Here is an 18,332-nt window from a genome sequence, read left to right on the forward strand (position 1 = left end):
TCACATGTGAGATTGCACACTTTTGTACGCAAAAGTGATCATCTACATTAATTTACGCCAATGGGAGGAAGAGGATTGAATCCGGACACAGTGAGTTGAAGAGGAATACCCGAACCACCTAGGCAACCCACGATTTGCATTTGTGCACAATTTTTATTGTTTTGTTACGTTTTTCCTACCGTGCTGCATTATAAATATTTCAATGAAATCTGATCCTAGTTAGTTTCAGTGATCAAGATGCGAGCAGAAAATGTCGGGAATCGTCGTCCACATTCGGAGGAGTCGGGCGTTGCTTTCACCGGAAAAGCAATTGCAAAGGAAGGTAATGGCGGTGTTGTCGACATTGGCGAGAGCGAAGCTGCCTACCTTGCTCGAGTTGCACTTGCTGGTCTTCGAACGAATCGAGGTAATACGTTTTCATTTTCGTTTTCAGTTCTCAATCCTCATAGTTGTTGGTGTGTTTGTTAAAGTTAACGTTGTCCAAGATGCAAATCTCAGCGACCAAGTAGGAAGTAGTAGGTAATTAATCGGGCTTTTGGTTCTTGTCGCAGGTAACATAAAATGTGTTATCCAACGTGATGGAAGGGTTCATATACAAGGAGTCATGAACGGTGTTGAACTTTTGAGAAACTCATCAACTGTGTAACATATGAGAGTCCAGCAACTATGCCCGCCTGGACCATTTGCCGTTTCATTCAGTCTTCCCGGACCTGTTGACCCCCGTCTCTTTTCTCCTCATTTCCAGCATGATGGACTCCTCGAGATCGTTGTTCTCAAATCGAGCAAATTCAGCAAAAAGTGAAAAATCAAAGCACATCCAAAGCTAGTGTAATTGAGTTGAACAATGATGACGGAGATGTAACTGGCGATGGTCCGATGGAGAACAGGAGTGATACAAATTCCAATGGTGTTTCAGCCCTTCGATCTAGGGTTTGTCTTTTAATTTCCTACTGTAACTTAAATCGTCAAGGGTGGTTGAGGATTTAAGTTTTGAGAATGTTTTCCAGCAGAAGGATTTTCGTATTGTGAAATAAAGAACGCGTGTGAAGCCTTCAGAGTGATTCAAAATTATCTTTAATCTTGTTTCACTTTTTTAACTTTCTTTGCTTCCGTTAGCATAAATTCTTCCCATAAGGTGCTGGCCAGTCTCTGATGAAGCTAGAGCGCCTGCATTTAAAGCTCTGCATTGTGGCATTTGTACGAGTCTCTTGGTGATACAAGGTAAGGCGATCCTTCAAAATGTCGTTGCGAAAGCAGTGAAACGACACTAGTGGTGGTCGTGGATTGAAATTCAAGCGATGCCATTCGCCAAAGTTTTCCCAAGTAACGTAGATTAAACTTCTAGTTATGATTTAGCATACATATCTCAAGAGGACAAAGATTTGCAATTTAAAGAAGCTGCTCATGTATTATTCAACATATAACACAGTTCCATTGAAACTACGACTGAAAATGAATCCTACTTTTATTTTCGACGAATAATATTTCTCAAACTTCAAAATTATTTTGAAACATTCTCTTGTACATTTGTTTCCCTCAAACGAAAGAGACCATTCGGACACAAGTTCGACAAAATGAAGAAAATAAAGGCCAGCATCGCCAGCAACACGACATTGAGGAGTATCTTGTCATGTCACTAATCTGTGGAAGCAACATACTACATTATATTCGTCTATAAGAAGTGTACCTGATATTGCGCCTTTTTTCCGTCGCTAAAAGAATGCCTTGGTTTGCTATTAAGCCTGTACAGAACTCTCAGTGGTTATCTCAGCAGTTTCCTTCCTCAAAGTTTGTAGCCTTTCCTTGAGTTTTTTACTCTCTTCAAAGTTTGCCTTCCTCTTCACAGCTTTCTGTTGCAGTAATTCCAAAGCTATTACCCCAAAATAATTAACAAGACTCCACAACAATTATCAGTTTCTATTTTTGAAATAAAAAGACTCAGATAACTAAGACTTACTTCCTGTCGGAAACAACGGTCGAGCTGTATTTTGAGGTCTGTACATTCACCAAAGAATTTTGCAATAGGATGGTCTACATGACACTTCTGAAACTCCTCGATGATCTACACCCGCACACAAAGAGAAATAAAATAAATATATCAACTTGCTGCTTAATTTCATAACTCGAATATCAAAAACTGAAACTTCCTACACCAGAAACCATCTAAGACCTCAAGATGGGAGTCTTGACGGTATTTTTCGTGTCAAGATAACAACTTTTATGACTTTTCTTGGCAGATTTACGAGAGATGTTTGATCAAAACCATCTTCCCTTAACCTCATAAATTGTAACCCCAAACTGTATCCAGCTATAACAGAACTGGCAAATCCTGATACATAACTCATCTATTTGGTTGCGTATATGTAGCTCCATACGTGTTTATATAATGAATGAATTAGGTTACGCAACTCTTGTCTATAAGTTGTCAATTTTTCTCCATTTGAAATCAAACATTAGCTGGGCTACACACTGGCAAGCCTCCTAATTCGTTTGGAAATGCTTTAAAAATAACTGAAAGTGTTTTTAGGTTCCCAAAGCAATGTGCTTTATGCAAGAAGGACCAGTTATATGCTTCTTGTAGAAAGCATTTTTTCAAGATTTATTTGTATTTTTACTATGGATTGATTTCAAAAATATTTTCATCAAAAACGTTTTTAATTATTTTAAAATCCCTTCTAAACGAACCCTTAGACTACCCATTTGAAAATGCTTCTTCAAAAAGCACTTGTGCTTAGAAGCACATCTTCCAAAAAAACACTTCAATTGCTTTTTTTTGTTTGTAATTGTATTGGCAATTTGGCACAGAAAGACACAACTAGTTACAGGTTCAGTTTCCCATTAAGTTGAATACAATCTATGAGACGCCAAAGCAATTCAGGCAGTGAATCATGACTCTCAAACCACACAAACAGAGACGATCCAATTCCGAAATCATATAAAAAATTTGATAAAAAATTAAAGAGAAAGAGAAGCAAAGGAAAAGGGATGGAGAACTCACTTGTGCACACATGGGGTGCTTGTGTAGCGTCAATGGAGGATGCATATTTAATCTTTAACACCCAATTGAATCAAAATCTACAGCAACCTGCAGAAACTATAATTTTTCGATATGGAAGACGAAATTTGGGCAAATTGAGGAAATGGGATATTGGATTCCTTGACTTGCGATTTGCTGCTGCGTGTGTCTGTCTCAGGTCCTCCTCCTTCAGGCTTCGCATAAACTAGAGGTTTAAGGTTCGCCACGCTCTGACTACACCGACGGCAGAGAAAAATGCACATCGCTTGTATAAAAAAGGGTTAATTGCATTTTACACCAAAACTTTTGGAGTCATTTGTAAATTAGGTTTTGAGATTTCAATTTTCGCAAAGTAATACCATTAATTTTCAAATGGCACCAATTAAATCACTCTGTAACGTCTAATTAGAATGTGAAACTTAAAGAGAAGTTAAATTGGTACAATTTTGAAATCACATTGTGTAATACACGAAAATTGAAATCTCGTAACTCATTTTTACTAACGAAGCCTAAACCCTGTGGTGTAAAATGCAATTAACAAAAAAGGGGCATAACATAACATAGGTAGGCAGCTTGGTGGTTAATGGGCCTTAAAAGCTGCTTGGGTCTAACTGTAAGCTGGGTTGGGCTGTGTTTTTGTGCTAGACTTGATTGACCCACTTTATATGTGGTTACGAGCTGTGAGCACTAATTCTGTTTTAATCACAGGTTGTTTTTTTTTTTTTTCCTTCTCCTCTCTCTCTCTCTCTCTCTCTCTCTCTCTCTCTCTCTCAAAATGAAGAAGATGCAGAGATGTGGCATCCATTCGAAGTTGCCGAGGTTCGATTTTGATTCCTAGTTTTGTCTTCCAAGATACAAGTGATATTGGGAGTGCGGGATCGAACAAAGAACATCAAATACATTAGTAAATGCTCTAATCGCCTTGAGCTACAATCCTCTTGCATGATTTTAGTTGGCGTGCACCACGGCATGTTATTGTCAATTCCAAATATCTCCAGGGTGCTCCAGTTGTTGGTAACCAATCCAACCTTGTTTCTTCTGGTGTCCCTATTTCATGAAGACAAGGAACTGCGTTCTATTTTTCTGGTGTTGAGACACTCCGACTCAATCAACTGAGGGAGAAACATCCGTCCATTGCTTCAAAACAACTGTGCCTCTATGTATCCGCATTCTTGTGTCCCGACTGGCAACTAGCAGAAATGTCTTCATCCATCGGCCGTAGGGCATACGAAATGAAGTCCAAAAAACCCAAGTCCTTCTACAACCATCATCACATGGATACCAAAACAACTACAAAAAGGTCAAGCAACAACTTTATCAGACATACCAGCTTCCAAGCCTCTGGTGCAAATTGCAGCTTCCAAGCCTGTCCGACTTACATTCTTTAGCAAACCTTGACAAGCGTTGCTGTCCATGAGAGCTTGGACTATGCTATCTGTATGTATGAATCAAATATTCCTATGCGTAGAACAAATCTCTCTTGTACTTTGCAACGAAACAGGCACTTCTCGTATACGAGATAAGAGAATGGAGACTTGCTCAGTTGCTATATCTAGTCTCTCCCTAGACTTGGCAGATTCTGTTACAAGAGTTGAGACTATATTCTGCAATAACTGTATTTTTTCTGCATGTTCACTTGGAGCACTCTGAAGGAGTTTTGCAGAAGGCATGCTGATCCGGCGCCATCGCACAGGAATATATCTATCGGGTATCTGAAAGCAATTTCCTGTGGAGAGAACTCGAAGTGCATGCCGACAGAGAATTCCAGAGAACTCAAAGTGATGGCAACTGCAACTTATGATGCCTTCCCGAGGAACCCAATACACTTTACGACCTCCATCAGCTTTTGTGTGGTGTCGCACAAGAAAACCATCTTCCATCTGAAAAGATGCGTAGTGGGCAGCCAAAACAAGTTGTTCTTGAAGCTTAGAGAAAGCATGAGGAGTAAGGATTGAGGCCGCATGGGATTCCATAGGCGCTCCTGTTTTAAGGCAAATATTTTGGAGATTCTGTTGCATTGTTTGTTGTTCTCCAGCTTGATCTTTAAAATCCACGGCAACAGCTACCTGCTCGTGCAAATCGAAGTAAAAATTGAGGACAAAAACACAAAAGAATTAAAAAAAAACGAGAGATGCCTCATACATCATAAGATATGCCTCATGCATCTTCACAAAGGGACATGACTCCTTAAATGTGCATCCAATAATACATCCACCTAAATGCACATTAACCAACATGTATATTAAATAAGCTTTGGGCTAACTCTAATTCTCGATTAAGTTTATTTCCTAAATACCAGCAAAATGGGTTTTCCAAAAGTAGACTACTACCTTCCACAAACTTAATGACAGGTACAACTTCGTTCCATCCACCAACACATTCATTTAAGTGTAGAAAATCAACTGTGATAGGTACGTAAACCACACGAGAAATCAGTAGAAGGAGCTATGCTTGTCATTCAAGCATGAAGCAGTCACAGGAAAACATTGTTTACCGTACAGTCAGCACTCAGCAGGTTAACATTCATCAACTTCCACTTTACCCTCATTATTGGAATTGCGTACTATATAGAACCTCCATATAAGCTGAAAAATTGCGCATTTAAACGGACTATTTGACAAAACACAGGTTCCAAAGAATTTTTTTTTTAAAGTTCAAGCATGTCCGGGGTCAAAGGTAGATAACACATTGACCACAGGAAGAATATTATTGTAGCTCAACACTTCTTCCTCTGTAGTTACAGTTTTTGACTTATTAAAATTGTGTGTGCTTTGATGTTGTTTGACACATGGAAACACACACAAATTTCCATGTTCTGATGTACTACAAAATCTTAGGCAAGGTAGAATTACAAAACCACTTTGAATAAATAGCCTAATACTGAAATATCAATCTTCCTATGTTAATATCATCCTACCCTAACATTTGACCAAGCAAGACACTAAAATGAATCAGAGTATAACCAGACTTTCTAACCAAACAAGAGTTAAGAGTAAATAATAAATGGAATTATTCAAATTTGATTGTAAATTGAGCAACGGGACACATACTTGTTCAACAAAGTGTGCAAGTCGGGTCTGTGCACTCAAAAATCGTTGGATGAATGCATTAATGAACTTTGACTGTCCAATTGCAGTCATTCCTGCAAAGAAATGGCTTCTCAAGAACGGTAATGCCCATAACGAACGTAGGCCATACAAGTTGACTATGTGCCTGTTAGAGTGAAGCCCAAAAGAATTTACCAAGTCTCTCCATCCTAGCTCAAAATCCTCTATGGACTCCAAATTGTATATGCGATAAAACTCACTCTTCCACTCATTGTAACGTTCACCCAAAACAGCATTGAACCAGGAGGGAAACTTTGCCACTATCATCCATATGCATAGTGCATGCTTAGCAGTTGGCATTTCCATGCTTATTGCTTCTTTCAGAAACACATTTTGGTCAGTTAATATTGTCTGTGGTGCCTTCCCATACATGAAGCTCAGGAATGCCTTCATACAAAAAAGAAAACCAAAGTAAACTTGAGAGTGATGAAGTTTTGCAGATGCCAGACATTCATCATGAGTATAAGAAGATTTCAACACATATAAGTTTTAGTTCAAACTGGTTATCAGGAAAAGACTGATATACAGAACACATAAGAGGAGATGATTGTTGGCATTTACTAGGGGGTAAGAAAAGTCCCCAACTTCATTAGTTAAACTGCCATAAATTTGATAAGGACTTGGTCCCTCGCATTATACAATTGTACTACAAAACTGCTTAAAAATGATTCAAATTTAAAGTAGAAAAAAAGTAAAAAAAAGAATCAGTCCCTTGCTTTAAGTATGAACCACAATCACCTAAGCAACATCTCTTATGGTTGGCCAAAAACTGACTGACCAATCGTTAATATTACACTTTAAGCTTTCTCACCTCTCACCCATCCTATTGATGCCCTTTATTTCAGAAACTAAGTTTACACTCTCACATGCTTCCCTGGTTTACACTGTCACATGCTTCCATGGCTTTTGTTTGTGTCACAAAAGAGAATCCTAATTCATTTGCTAGACCAAGTTACTTACAGTATCAACAATGTATTAGTCATAGTCCAAATTAAACTAAGTACCTATCAACGGGTTTGTCCAAGATAACCTTACGGTATCCCTCTGTAAAGTATACAAGTGATGTGACAGATTTTATGAAGATGAAAAATAAACATGGTCACTCTTACCTTTAACGCCCACGAAAACGACCTTAAACTTTCCTCTCGTAGAAGCACACAGCCGAAAAAACAAGGCATACCATAATTGTTTATTCCAACCCATATCCCAAGTGGCATGTCAAATGCAGTTAAGCGGTGAGTAGTGTCAAACACCACGGCATCACCGAATGACTCATATGCCTGGACTGATGATGCGTATGACCATGCAATATTCTCTAATCTGTGGTTTGAGTCGAGGGTGTACTCAAATTTGAAGTTGGGATCTTTCTCCTTGATACTTCTGCACATTCTTAACAAGTCGATACTCTCCTCTTCTGGATCTAATTTCCTAAATGACTGGAGTAAATTCCTAACATCCTTTTCAGTGAATGGTAAACACCCTGGTTCCACACACTTCTCCAGCTCCATGAGCCTCATCATTTGCTGCACCGAAATTCCTGTCTTGGCAAACATAAGTATCCGGCTCTTATCAGACTCAGAAATAGTTCGGTAAGCAGGAAGAAAACGAACTTGGTTTGGTTCCAAGAGTTCATGATTATGGTGGTTTGCAAAACCTGTGACACGCCATTCCAGTGCTCCTAATTCTGTTGTCTTGCTTATCCGCATGTAAGCTTGACATCCACATCGGGAGGACTTTCTGTTCCTTTGAGGTTTACTCTCACTGGAGTTTTTGATGGGGGTGTTTCCAGCACGGTGACAGACAAAGTAGCGTCTTGTAATTCCTTTTCCTACCCCAACTTTTCCCTCTGTGCGGTGCCTCCGGATTGAGAATCCACATCTCTTAGCAAATTCACTGTAGTATTCATAAGCTGCATCATGAGTAGAAAATCTTTGTCCAATATATGGAGTTAGATCATTTGTGGTCTCCAATGAAAGCCTGGTCTCATCAGGCGATTCCTCAGTGCTGCTGGTATCATCCAAAGACAACGATCGTTGATCCGAAGCATCATCATAAACCACTAACATTATATTGTCATTCCTAAGTCCTGCGGCTTCAGACATCATATTGTCATTCTTCAGCTTAGTGTAACTCTAACGGTTGCTTATCTGATATGAAAGAAATGGAAGAGTATTAATTACAGAATCAACCCAGTACATGAATATATGATAGGAGGAAAAACTTTTACTAGATAGCCCAAGTTAGCATAATAAACTGAAACTAACAAATATGCGCTTAATACGAAAATAACAACAGAAAATAGATGAAGAAATCTTTAGTTATGGTACTACACAGCCCAACTACACATATAGAGATGATCCAAAACCAAAATCAATATCTTAGCTGAAGATGTCAATGTATCGATTCACATTCGATTAATTTAATAAGTACCAGTTATCATTTGACTAAAAAAATGTTACAACAACAACCAAGCCTATGCCACTGCGCTCGATTTTGCGCCAAGTCTTCGGTTAGCGCACTAAGTACTTAGACGGAGGCTCAGGACTCAAAATTCCATTGAAGTGATGTGCAATTTTTTATCTTATACATCTAAAAATACAAATAAAGATGAAGAAAGCAAAGGGGAAGGAGGAGTCACTTGTGCACACATGGGGTGCTTGTGTAACGTTAATGGAGGATACATCTTTTAACCCCAATTGACTCCAAATCTACAGACACCTGCAGAAACTACACCAACCTCTTTTTTTATCCTGACATATTGGTCATATAAATAAATACCCAACTCAAATTTTCGATTGAGAACACGAAATTTGGGGAAATTGACGAAATGGGTTTTGAATCTGGAAGACGATTGCTACAAGAGAAGGAAGACCCAAAAATTGAGAAGCAAATATACGTGTGGATTTCATATAGAAGGAGGATCATAGTCATATAAACACACACACCTACCCTTGGGAAATTGGATTCCTTGACTTGCTATTTGCTACGAATACAGCAGCTGAATCCACACACAAATGACAGGGAGCTGCTGTTGCTGTTGCTGCTGCTGCTGCTGCTGCGTGCGTCGGTCTCAGGTCCTCCACGCTTGCCTCCACGGACTACAGAGAAAAACACGGGAAAAAAAGGGGGTAGGCAGCTTGGTGGTCGATGGGCCTCAAAAGCTATTTGGGGCCAGCTGTCAGTTGGGTTGGGTCGTATTTTTGTGGTAGAGTTGCTTGGCCCAATGTTATGGGGTTGCCAAGTGCGACACAATCACAATATGATACGTTACAGTTTTACTTTAACAGCGGAGTTGTAAATTTGAGATTTCGTTTAATTTTTTTCCCGTTGGTGGTTGTCGCATCCTAAACATACAAAAGGGATGCAAATTCACATTATCAGCGCGAGTATCATATACTAAGTAAGGTTATTGTAGATTTCGATCCCCAAAAGATAAAGAATTTGGCTATAATAGATCGTCGTTAAATTGGTATTACTCCAAATTTGTCTGTGATATGCAAACTATTTACAAATTCATTGTCTTTATTTATTATTAGAAACATTTCTCTTATTAATTAAGGTATGATCGGTGTACAGCAAATCAAGAATTTTAATTTGGGTTGATAGCTTACTTCACTATTATACAATCGAGTCTCTCTTTAAAAAGTCTCCCAATTTCTCTCTCTAAAATTGTCTCTGTGAAAGACTTCCAGCAACTTTGCTGTCAGCCCTAGCTTTTGGGTTGGGTGCCGGAGGCATCCTCCCTTCCTTCCTTCTTTTCTTCTTTTCCTCTTGAGTTTTCTGGAGTTCTCTTTCATTTGCACTTTCCTTCTTTTCCTTCCCTTCATCTCCTCTGCTCCTCCCCCTTCCTTACTTCCCTTCTCCTCTTCCTTCATCTTTTCCAGTTTTCTCCCTTCCTTGAGTTTAATCTCAGTTTTCCTTGATCCGAGTCTCAACTATCCAGGGCTTCTTCTCCATTATCCGGCCTTTTCCCCCTGCTTTTACTGCTTTATGTCTTATATATCCCTTTCTCCCTCCTTTCTAGCTGTGATACTTTATCCCCATCCCACCATGTGCTTGATTGGCAGGCTTTGACCAAAAATTGGATATCAGATCCACTTCCCTCCCTCAGTTCCCCTCCTCCAACCAGCATGCTGAATTTCCATCGAGGCCAAGTGTTGGGTATTTTACATAACCCCTTAGCCTCACCTTCTTCCCATATGTTACTTTGTTTGTATATGTTTGCAGGGGTTTGTGAGGGAACTTGGATTTGATGTATACTTTCTCAATTTGGAGTTTGACTTTCTCAGAGGATGTGATGGCGGCGGTGATGTGGTCTTTGCTGTTGGAGATTAGGGATTTTTATTGTTTGTTTTCTGCTACCTTCAGGCCTAAGCTTGTGTGGGCCTTCTGTTGTATCTTGGGTTACTGCGCTCATTTCGCTTGGGCCTTTTACTTTGCCTGTAGTTGTTTATCCGGTCCTTTTTGGGCCTTGTACTAATTTTTATTGTAATGAAAGTTGTCTTTGTGACAAAAAAATAAAAATAAAAAAGAAGAAAAGAGAATAAAAAAGCATATGAAAAACAAGAGGACCTAAATTTTACCCTTCTAACAATGAAAAAAATAAAGTACAAGAAAAGAGGGGGATATAAAACATAACCCCTCCAATGCCAAACCTAATGGTTTAAACTTGCAAAACAGATTGAACAACATCATAAGGTTAAGAATAAAAAAGTGAGACAAACATGTGTACCAAGATGTAAATTAATTTGAGAAGCGGAAATCAGGAAAGCCAATATAGTCCAAAAACAAATCGGCATGAGCTATTAACGGAACGGAATCATGCCATACCAAAGTTGGAGAAGAAACTCATATTAGCAAATTTGTCCGCAACAACATTCCCTTCGCGATGTATGTGAGAGTTGTTGAAATTCATCTTCTAAATGCGGTCCAATCAAATAGACTATTGCGTATGAAGTGGTCAAAGAAGACCAAAATCAGTCGATTGGAGAGCAAAAACACCAATAGAAGAGTCACTTTCCAACCAAAGACAATGCCAACCCCATTGATGTGCAAATTCTAGACCAATTAAAATTGTTGATAATTATGCAAAAAAAAAAGAGTTGCAACGACCAATTCCTTGGCAGAAACCACCAAAACAAGAGTTGCAATGACCATGACAATCCCTGAAAATTCATTCACAAGAAGCTGGACCACGATTTCCTTTACACAAACCATTTGAATTAAGTTTAATCCAAAAAGCCCAAGAAGACCAAAGCACAGGAAGAAAAATAGGGATAGGAGTTCGGGTTTTTTTTTAGTAAGTCGTTTTTTTTTTTTTTTCAAGCTTCTTTTATGGGTTTCTTATTATTTTGTTACGCCACTGGTTCTGTACAAGTTCACAAAAAACAAATCTATTTCTCTTCCATAGCCTTTAGTTTCCAAAATTTAGTCTGTAAATTTTGGAAACCTAGCGTTGCCCTTTTCTATTAAATGCCTCCCCCCCTACTCCGGAGCGGTTCACATTTTTGTTTTTCTTTAACAACTAGTCTTTCTTCGGAGCGGTTCACATTTTTGTTTTTCTTTAACAACTGCCATTTTGCCTACAGTAGTTAGGTCGAATGATGCACAAGCAGTGATTAGAAAAACAACCAAGTACATATCAAACTGCCGCAGCTAGCTATTGCAACTTTCGAGACCAATACGATCAAGCAACATAGTATCTATTTGCTATCGCTAGCCATGAATAGTGACGGAGCTAGCTTATTCCAAAACAAACATGGCATATACAAACAGAGCCGGCCCTGAGGGTGTGCAAAAGGTGCCATCACACAGGGCCTCTGATTTGGACAGGCCCCCAAATTTTCATTACATGTATACAGATGCATATAAATAGATGAGATGCAAAGGACAATCTTATATGTGGTTCTAGCGATTTAGCTCTTCTACCTTATGACCCATGGGCTCGGTTTGAATCCCTTTGATATTGCTTTTCTAATTTTTTAGCTTTTGCAAATTTGTAAACATAAAAAGAAGATAACAAAAACGCATCCAACGTATATCGAACTCAGGACCTTTGAAGGTAAGGAAAAAAGCTTGCCCAATCAAACAACTTATTTTTGTTATAGTAACTTGTAATATTTTACTTTTATAGATGAAAATTTTGAAAAAAATAATAATAAAGAAATATAACTGTGAACACGAAAAATTCCTGAAACAAGAAACAAGAATACGTGTACAAAATATATTTTTTGTATTTAATGATTTTGGGGTTACAATCTCTTTGTAATTTGATCATCTGATTCTATCTTCGTAGGGTGTAGATTTGTGGATGAGTTGTTGATCCAAATGGCCGTCGGGGCTTGATCTAAGGATGAACAGTTGATGAATGGATCTTCAAGGGGGCGTTGGGCTTGATCTTGAAGAATGGGTGTATAGGTTTGTTGAGATTGTTGATCCAAAGGGCCGTTGGGGCTTGATCTTAGGATGAACGGATGAACACTTTCTTCAAGGGCCGTCAGGGCTTGATCTTGAATAATGGTTGTGTGGATTTCTTCAAGGGCTTTTGGGCTTGATCTTGAAGGTTGATGGATGAGCGGATCTTCAAGGGCTTTTGGGCTTAATCTCGAAGAACGGGTGTATGGATTTCTTCAAGGGCTTTTGGGCTTGCTCTTGAAGGTTGATGGATGAGCGGATCTTCAAGGGCTTTTGGGCTTAATCTTGAAGAACGATTGTATGTGTGGATTTGTTGAGGTTGTTGATCCAAAGGGCCGTTGAGGCTTGATCTTTAGGATGAACGGATGATGAACACTTTCTTCAAGGGCCGTCGGGGCTTGATCTTGAGTTGAACAGTTGATGAACACTTTCTTCAAGGGCCGTCGGGGCTTGATCTTGAATCGGTGGAAGTTCTTCAAGGGCCGTTGGGGCTTAACTTTGAAGGAGGATTTGACGAAGAACGAAGAGTGTTTTCTTGATCCTTCGGGATTTGCTTGAGAGCTTTAGAGTTTCAAAGCTTCAAGGTTTTGGTGTGATGTGAATTCCCTTCTTTCTTTCTCTTCTTCCTTCTTTCTCTTCTTTCTTTCTCCCTTCCCCCAAAATGAATGCCTTGGCCTCCTATTTATAGAATTCCAAAACTTGATTTTTGGATTTAAATAATCAGATGAAATAAATCATTTCTGCCAGGTATTGACAAGTGTCCTATTTGATGACTTTTCCAATTTATTTCGATTTTTCGTTGAGTCACACGCTACATGTAAAATTTATGTGACACGTGAGCGTTGAAATTTTAATTATTGGTTAACATTCATTTCACCAAAATTTCGATGTCTACAAATGCCCCCACTTCAAGGCGCGTCGTTGACATGTGCTTGTCACGTGTATGAGATGCGTTTTGAAGTTCCTTAATGTAGATGTTGATCCAAGGGCCGTCGAGGCTTGATCTTGAATTGAGCTGGAAATTTCTTCAAGTCTCCTCCGCTCGTTGATTTTCCTTTGTGCTACTCTTGAACTGGGCAGCAGGATTCTTTTGGTCTCCCCCCGAAGGTCTACGAGCGGTTTCAGGATATGGCAGGCAAGTACGAGGTGGAGGTGCTGACCTGTTTCTTTGTTCAATCTTTCCAATTCGTATTGAATACGAATTGAAAAAATTGAAGTTTCCTTGTCCCTTCTCTGGCAGTGTATCCACCGTTGAAGATGACTACTCGAGAGCAATACTAGGTAAGCAATCAGGAATAGATTCCAGGTAGTCGGTTCCAGATCGGAAGACTGACTCCAAGTGCCGCTGACTGCTCTCTTTCACTTTGCCATGCGAGTAATAACAGGGACTAAGGAAAAGACACGGAAAAAGCATGATATGAGATACCTTTGCTTTCGAAGAAGCAGCAAATGAATCAGCACATATATTTGTTGTGCTTGTCTCCACATGCTTCGATGTATCATTTTCGCTTGCCTTACTTGCTCCCCTTTGCAGAAGTGGTATTTCCTTATGCAGGTTTAGCATCTTCTCTTGTAGTATTTGTCCTCCGATGCAGGAGTTGAATGCAACCTTTGCATTTAAATGGTGCTTCACTCCTTGGTGGCAACTGGTTTGAGTGGAGGTTCCGACATATTGCTTCCTCTGTCCTTGTCTTGGCAGGTGAGAACAAGGGCAAAGGAAAAGATAGGGAAAAAGCATGATATGAGATACCTATGCTTTCGCCCTTGATGATATGAGATACCTTTGCTTTTGAAGAAGCGGTGAATGAATCGGCACATGTATTTGTTGTGCTTGTCTCCACATGCTTCGATCTACCGTTTCCTCCTGGGTCATCTGTACTCCAGGTATCTGGTATCTTGTTTGGTTGAATAGGTTTTCTCAAAGGAAGAAGAAGAATTGTGTATTTCGAGAGGCTTTGCTGGGAGTGCGCCCTCAGAGGTGAGGAAGAGTTGGGCATTTTCTTCAGGTCTGCCTTGCCATAAAAGATGAAGGTCGACGTATATAGGGATTTCCCAATAGCAAGTGGTGGTACCGTTCTTTTACCCTTGTCGACAAACGTCTCTTCGATATCTGAACGACGCCTCTTCGATTTTTGAACGAGCGCCACTTTTGACAAAGTTGCACGCGTTTTCTGAAAAGCAGAGAAAGCGTCGCCGAACTTTGCGCTTGTCGGCTAAAGACGTGTAGTCGCGATGATGGCCTCCACGTGTTTTCGACTTTGTCAGATATCTTTTGACAAAGTTGAACGCGTTTTCTGAAAAGCTGCGAACGCGTCGCCGAACTTCACGCAGGAAAATCCGGATTTTTGAATTGGTGGTCGTGTCGCCTTGGCTTTTTATAGCGGTATCGATCATTCCAACATACACACTCTGAAAATTGCCCATTCTTGAAAATCGTCTCTGGCCTTTTGAGAATTATCTCCATCCACCCCTTCTCTCTGAACACCTTTGAAAAATGGCTAACTCATCGAACCTTTGCTTAGATTTGAGTCTCAGCAGCGATCCGGTTGTGCCCCGTCAAGGTAATGTATGGCGCCCTTCTTTTTTATCTTCTAACGGTCCTCTTACAGGTGAAGACTCTGTGATGAAGGACGCAACAACAGCTACGATAGTAGCTAGGAACCTCCTCACTCCTGAAGATAGTCGACTGCTTTCAGGACGGTCCGATGAGTTGGCCGTTCAAGAGTCCCTCGCTCTCAGTGTTCAGTGTGCAGGCTCTGTGTCCAAAATGGGCCAACGCCTACTTGCTCGCTCCCGCCAAGTTGAATCCTTGATGGCAGAGGTGGAAAGTCTTAAGCAAGAGATCAAACTGCTTAAGTACGAGAATAGAAGTTTGCATGTGCTTGCAAATAACTATTCGTCGGGCATGAAGAGGAAGCTTGATGAGCTGCAAGAATCCAATGGTCGAATGCAAAGTGACCGTCAAAGTGACCGTCACATGCTTGCGACTTTCTTCCAGAGGCACCTTTTTCCTGCGTCATCTAGCGTTCCACCCATATTTGAGGCCTGGAATGCTCTAGCTCCGATGTCTTCCGCTCCGATGTCTTCTGCTCTGATGCCTTCCGCTTCTAGAGTTTTGCCAAGTAATGGGGCTTCACGTGAACATCCTTTGTGAAAGCTCCATCTTTTTTTTTTTTTTTTTTTTTTGTACACACTTGTAATTTCTCGGAGATCAATGGACATGCTTTATTTTATTCAGTGTATTATGCTAAATACAGATAAAACATATACATCACCATCTATCATCATTCCTTTTTATTTTATTTTATTATTTATTTTTTATTATTATTATTTTTTTTTTATTTTTTATTTTTTATTTTTTTTATTTTTTTATTTTTTACTTTTCTTTTGCTTTCGGTGGTGCTGATCCACCAAGATAGATTTTTTTTATTATATTTTTTTGTTTTTTCTTTTGCTTTCGGTGGTGCTGATCCACCAAGATAGATATATTTTTTTTTTATATATATATTCCCCACATGGTGCAGGGAGGAAATGCAGAGGAGCTTGGAGTAGTAGGAGGTAAGAGACGGAGAAAGTCTTTGGGTGTGAGTTGCCAAACTTTGATTTTGTCAATCACCTTCAAAGGCAGCAGCAAAGGCAAGCAGATGTGAGTTGACAAACTTTGTTTTTGTTAATCACATTCACAGGCAGCAGCAGAGGCAGGCAGATGTGAGTTGACAAACTTTGTTTTTGTTAATCACATTCACAGGCAGCAGCCATGGCGGAGGTGCAGAAGCAGCCAGAGCTTGAAGTAGTGCAAAGCGTCGAGCTTGAAGACCGGCTAGTCGTTTGACAGCGGTCAATGAAGCTCTTCGTTGATTTTGATCATGGTGGCCAGGGTGACGAGCTCGAGGTAGTTAGTGGATGCTGTTGCTGCGTTTTGGTGAGATCTCCGTTGTGTTTGTTTGGTTTTTTTTTTTTTTTTTTAGCGCTTCAAATGCCTCCATCGGTGGAGATGAAGAAGGAACACTCCGCGGGAGGAGTTGACAGCGGCAAAGACGGCAAGGATGGTTGCTGCTGCAATCGGTGGAGGCGTTGACGGGCAGCGAACAAGCTACTGTTGGAGTTTGAGCTCCATTTGCTCCTCCCTGGAATTAACAGCTTCTGAACTGCCATTTCCTTCCATTGCACGAGCATCCATAACTGAGCTGGGGGACGGCGCTTCTCTGGACTGATATTCGAATGCCATAGAAGCTGTATCCTGTTGGTCAATATTCAAAGAAGATGACTGGCTTGCAGATGGTGATGCTATATCTTGAAAACCACGAACCTTTACCATTTGGTCCATTCCCCAGTTGACCAAAACCATGACCTTTGCATTCGCCTGGATCTTCAAAAGCAGAAGAGCATGGTTCAAAATATGGTGATTTCAAAACAATCTCTGGCTGCTGGCTTAAGACACAAAGTCGTGTGTCACACTGGATAAGCTTTTCAAAATGTTTGTTTAATAATCCTTGCCGTCATCATCGTCAACGAACTGCTTTCCGTTCCAAAAGAGCTATCAGCCTTCCGTGAAGGTGGAGGAACACAACTTCTTTAGCAGTGAGGAGGCTTGTAGCTTCTTCTCCGATGAGCAAGCACCTTCACTTCAGTGGTACTGTCCAGACGGTGCTGCTTCTGCTTCCAGTCAGCTTCTCTCTCTCTTCTTCGTCTTCTGTGCTGCTGTTGATATCCCTGACAACGGCTGAGGTCCGCCCTGCAACCGTCGACCAAGCATAGGACTTTCAGATGATCACTTCCATTGTTACTGCCATTAATCCTTCTCGATGATGAGAGCTTTATTGGATCCTCCTGCAATTTCTTGAAATCCAATCCTAGAGATTCAGCTGGTCGATTCTTTATCTGGGGTTGTGAGATGCTGGTCATAAATCCGAGTCTGAAACACGGAGATAACTCGTAAAGCGACTGAGTCGACCCGGTATGCTCCTGCCTAAAAAGCTCCGCTATCGGAGCCGAGTTATCAATCGGGTTGACCCGAGACTTCAAAGCTAAACCCACGAACTCCAGAAGTCTTTGTTCTGAACTGGGTCTAGGATTCGCGACCTGGGTCGAATTCATCCGGGTGAGGATCTCCATAGCGGCCTCAGATTTCTCATCAGAAATAGCCGTCGCGGCTTCCATGAATGACTGCTTGGAACACGTGGAGGTAGCAGGAGACGCTACGGAGGACGAGGAAGACGACGACGAAGTAGGCGACGGCGAAACGGGCTTCTGGTTCTGACTCGGAGCTGCCGTACCCATCAGATTCTGTATCGTCTCGGACCACTCGCTGTTGGTTTTGGTAATGACAGAAACAGCGTCGCCTTCGTCGTCCTCGTCGTTATCGTCGAGAAGCCGTTTCTCCAACTCTTGCAGCCTGTTGCTAAACATCTTCTCGGAGTCCACACCTCGGGTCTGAACCGGATTGTTGGGAACCAGATTGTTAACATACGACATCGCCTGTGGTGTTGGCTGGTTAATGGGCTGCAGACTTTAAGATGGGCTTTGACTTGTCATCACCCCTCAGATCATTTGAATTACCAGCAGCTGATGGAGCCTCGTGACTCCCAGAGGCACCGCTCTGCTTGCCTGAATCTCCTTCGGTCTGAACCTGGGCATCTGGAATCAGGTACGATAGGCCCATCTTTGAAAACCAGTCAACAAGCTCCGCAAACACCGGACTGGATGATGCAGCTTTTGAAGCCAATTCAAGAGGAAACTTAGAAGCAAATTCCCGAAAATGGCTCTGGCAGGGAAAAGTGGTCGCTGGGAAAGAC

At 40.7% G+C, this 18,332-nt stretch overlaps 3 protein-coding genes across 4 annotated transcripts; 1 reads left to right on the forward strand and 2 right to left on the reverse strand.

Moving 5' to 3' along the window:
• Window positions 1–234: 234 nt before the first annotated feature.
• On the forward strand, window positions 235–1,102 carry LOC103959483 (increased DNA methylation 3-like). Its single transcript, XM_048566329.1, has 3 exons — window positions 235–406; window positions 471–519; window positions 655–1,102. Exons 1-3 carry the CDS (start codon window positions 238–240, stop codon window positions 800–802), a joined length of 366 nt encoding a protein of 121 aa, XP_048422286.1. The 5' UTR covers window positions 235–237; the 3' UTR covers window positions 803–1,102.
• A 332-nt stretch (window positions 1,103–1,434) lies between these two features.
• LOC103959441 (COX assembly mitochondrial protein 2 homolog) lies at window positions 1,435–3,285 on the reverse strand. The gene is made up of 3 exons (XM_009371786.3): window positions 2,999–3,285; window positions 1,958–2,062; window positions 1,435–1,850 (listed from the first exon to the last, which is right to left on the reverse strand). Exons 1-3 carry the CDS (start codon window positions 3,041–3,043, stop codon window positions 1,737–1,739), a joined length of 264 nt encoding a protein of 87 aa, XP_009370061.1. The 5' UTR covers window positions 3,044–3,285; the 3' UTR covers window positions 1,435–1,736.
• A 531-nt stretch (window positions 3,286–3,816) lies between these two features.
• On the reverse strand, window positions 3,817–9,230 carry LOC103959440 (protein FAR1-RELATED SEQUENCE 11). 2 transcript variants are annotated; one of them, XM_048566418.1, is made up of 4 exons: window positions 9,073–9,230; window positions 7,233–8,270; window positions 6,067–6,510; window positions 3,817–5,082 (listed from the first exon to the last, which is right to left on the reverse strand). In XM_048566418.1, the coding sequence occupies exons 2-4, from the start codon at window positions 8,226–8,228 to the stop codon at window positions 4,465–4,467; spliced, it is 2,058 nt and encodes a 685-aa protein (XP_048422375.1). In that variant the 5' UTR covers window positions 8,229–8,270; window positions 9,073–9,230; the 3' UTR covers window positions 3,817–4,464. The 2 variants fall into 2 exon arrangements, with proteins under 2 accessions (XP_048422375.1, XP_048422376.1); XM_048566419.1 differs by having other exon boundaries at window positions 9,069–9,229.
• Window positions 9,231–18,332: the final 9,102 nt, after the last annotated feature.

Source organism: the organism of the source record quoted next, unplaced genomic scaffold (assembly GCF_019419815.1).
Source record: "Pyrus x bretschneideri cultivar Hongxiangsu unplaced genomic scaffold, Pyrus_bretschneideri_v1 Contig41, whole genome shotgun sequence".
Taxonomy (NCBI): domain Eukaryota; kingdom Viridiplantae; phylum Streptophyta; class Magnoliopsida; order Rosales; family Rosaceae; genus Pyrus; species Pyrus x bretschneideri.

Coding starts and splice junctions, on each gene's coding strand:
- LOC103959440 (XM_048566418.1), bottom strand. CDS start 8,228: ATGATGTCTGAAGCCGCAGGACTTAGGAATGACAATATAATGTTAGTG. Junction 6,511..7,232: donor CGTTTTCGTGGGCGTTAAAG/GTAAGAGTGACC, acceptor TTTTGTATGAAG/GCATTCCTGAGCTTCATGTA. Junction 5,083..6,066: donor TTGCACACTTTGTTGAACAA/GTATGTGTCCCG, acceptor TTGCACGAGCAG/GTAGCTGTTGCCGTGGATTT.
- LOC103959483 (XM_048566329.1), top strand. CDS start 238: ATGCGAGCAGAAAATGTCGGGAATCGTCGTCCACATTCGGAGGAGTCG. Junction 407..470: donor TGGTCTTCGAACGAATCGAG/GTAATACGTTTT, acceptor TGTTTGTTAAAG/TTAACGTTGTCCAAGATGCA. Junction 520..654: donor GACCAAGTAGGAAGTAGTAG/GTAATTAATCGG, acceptor GTAACATATGAG/AGTCCAGCAACTATGCCCGC.
- LOC103959441 (XM_009371786.3), bottom strand. CDS start 3,043: ATGCATCCTCCATTGACGCTACACAAGCACCCCATGTGTGCACAA. Junction 2,063..2,998: donor AGCACCCCATGTGTGCACAA/GTGAGTTCTCCA, acceptor GTGCGGGTGTAG/ATCATCGAGGAGTTTCAGAA. Junction 1,851..1,957: donor ACCGTTGTTTCCGACAGGAA/GTAAGTCTTAGT, acceptor TTACTGCAACAG/AAAGCTGTGAAGAGGAAGGC.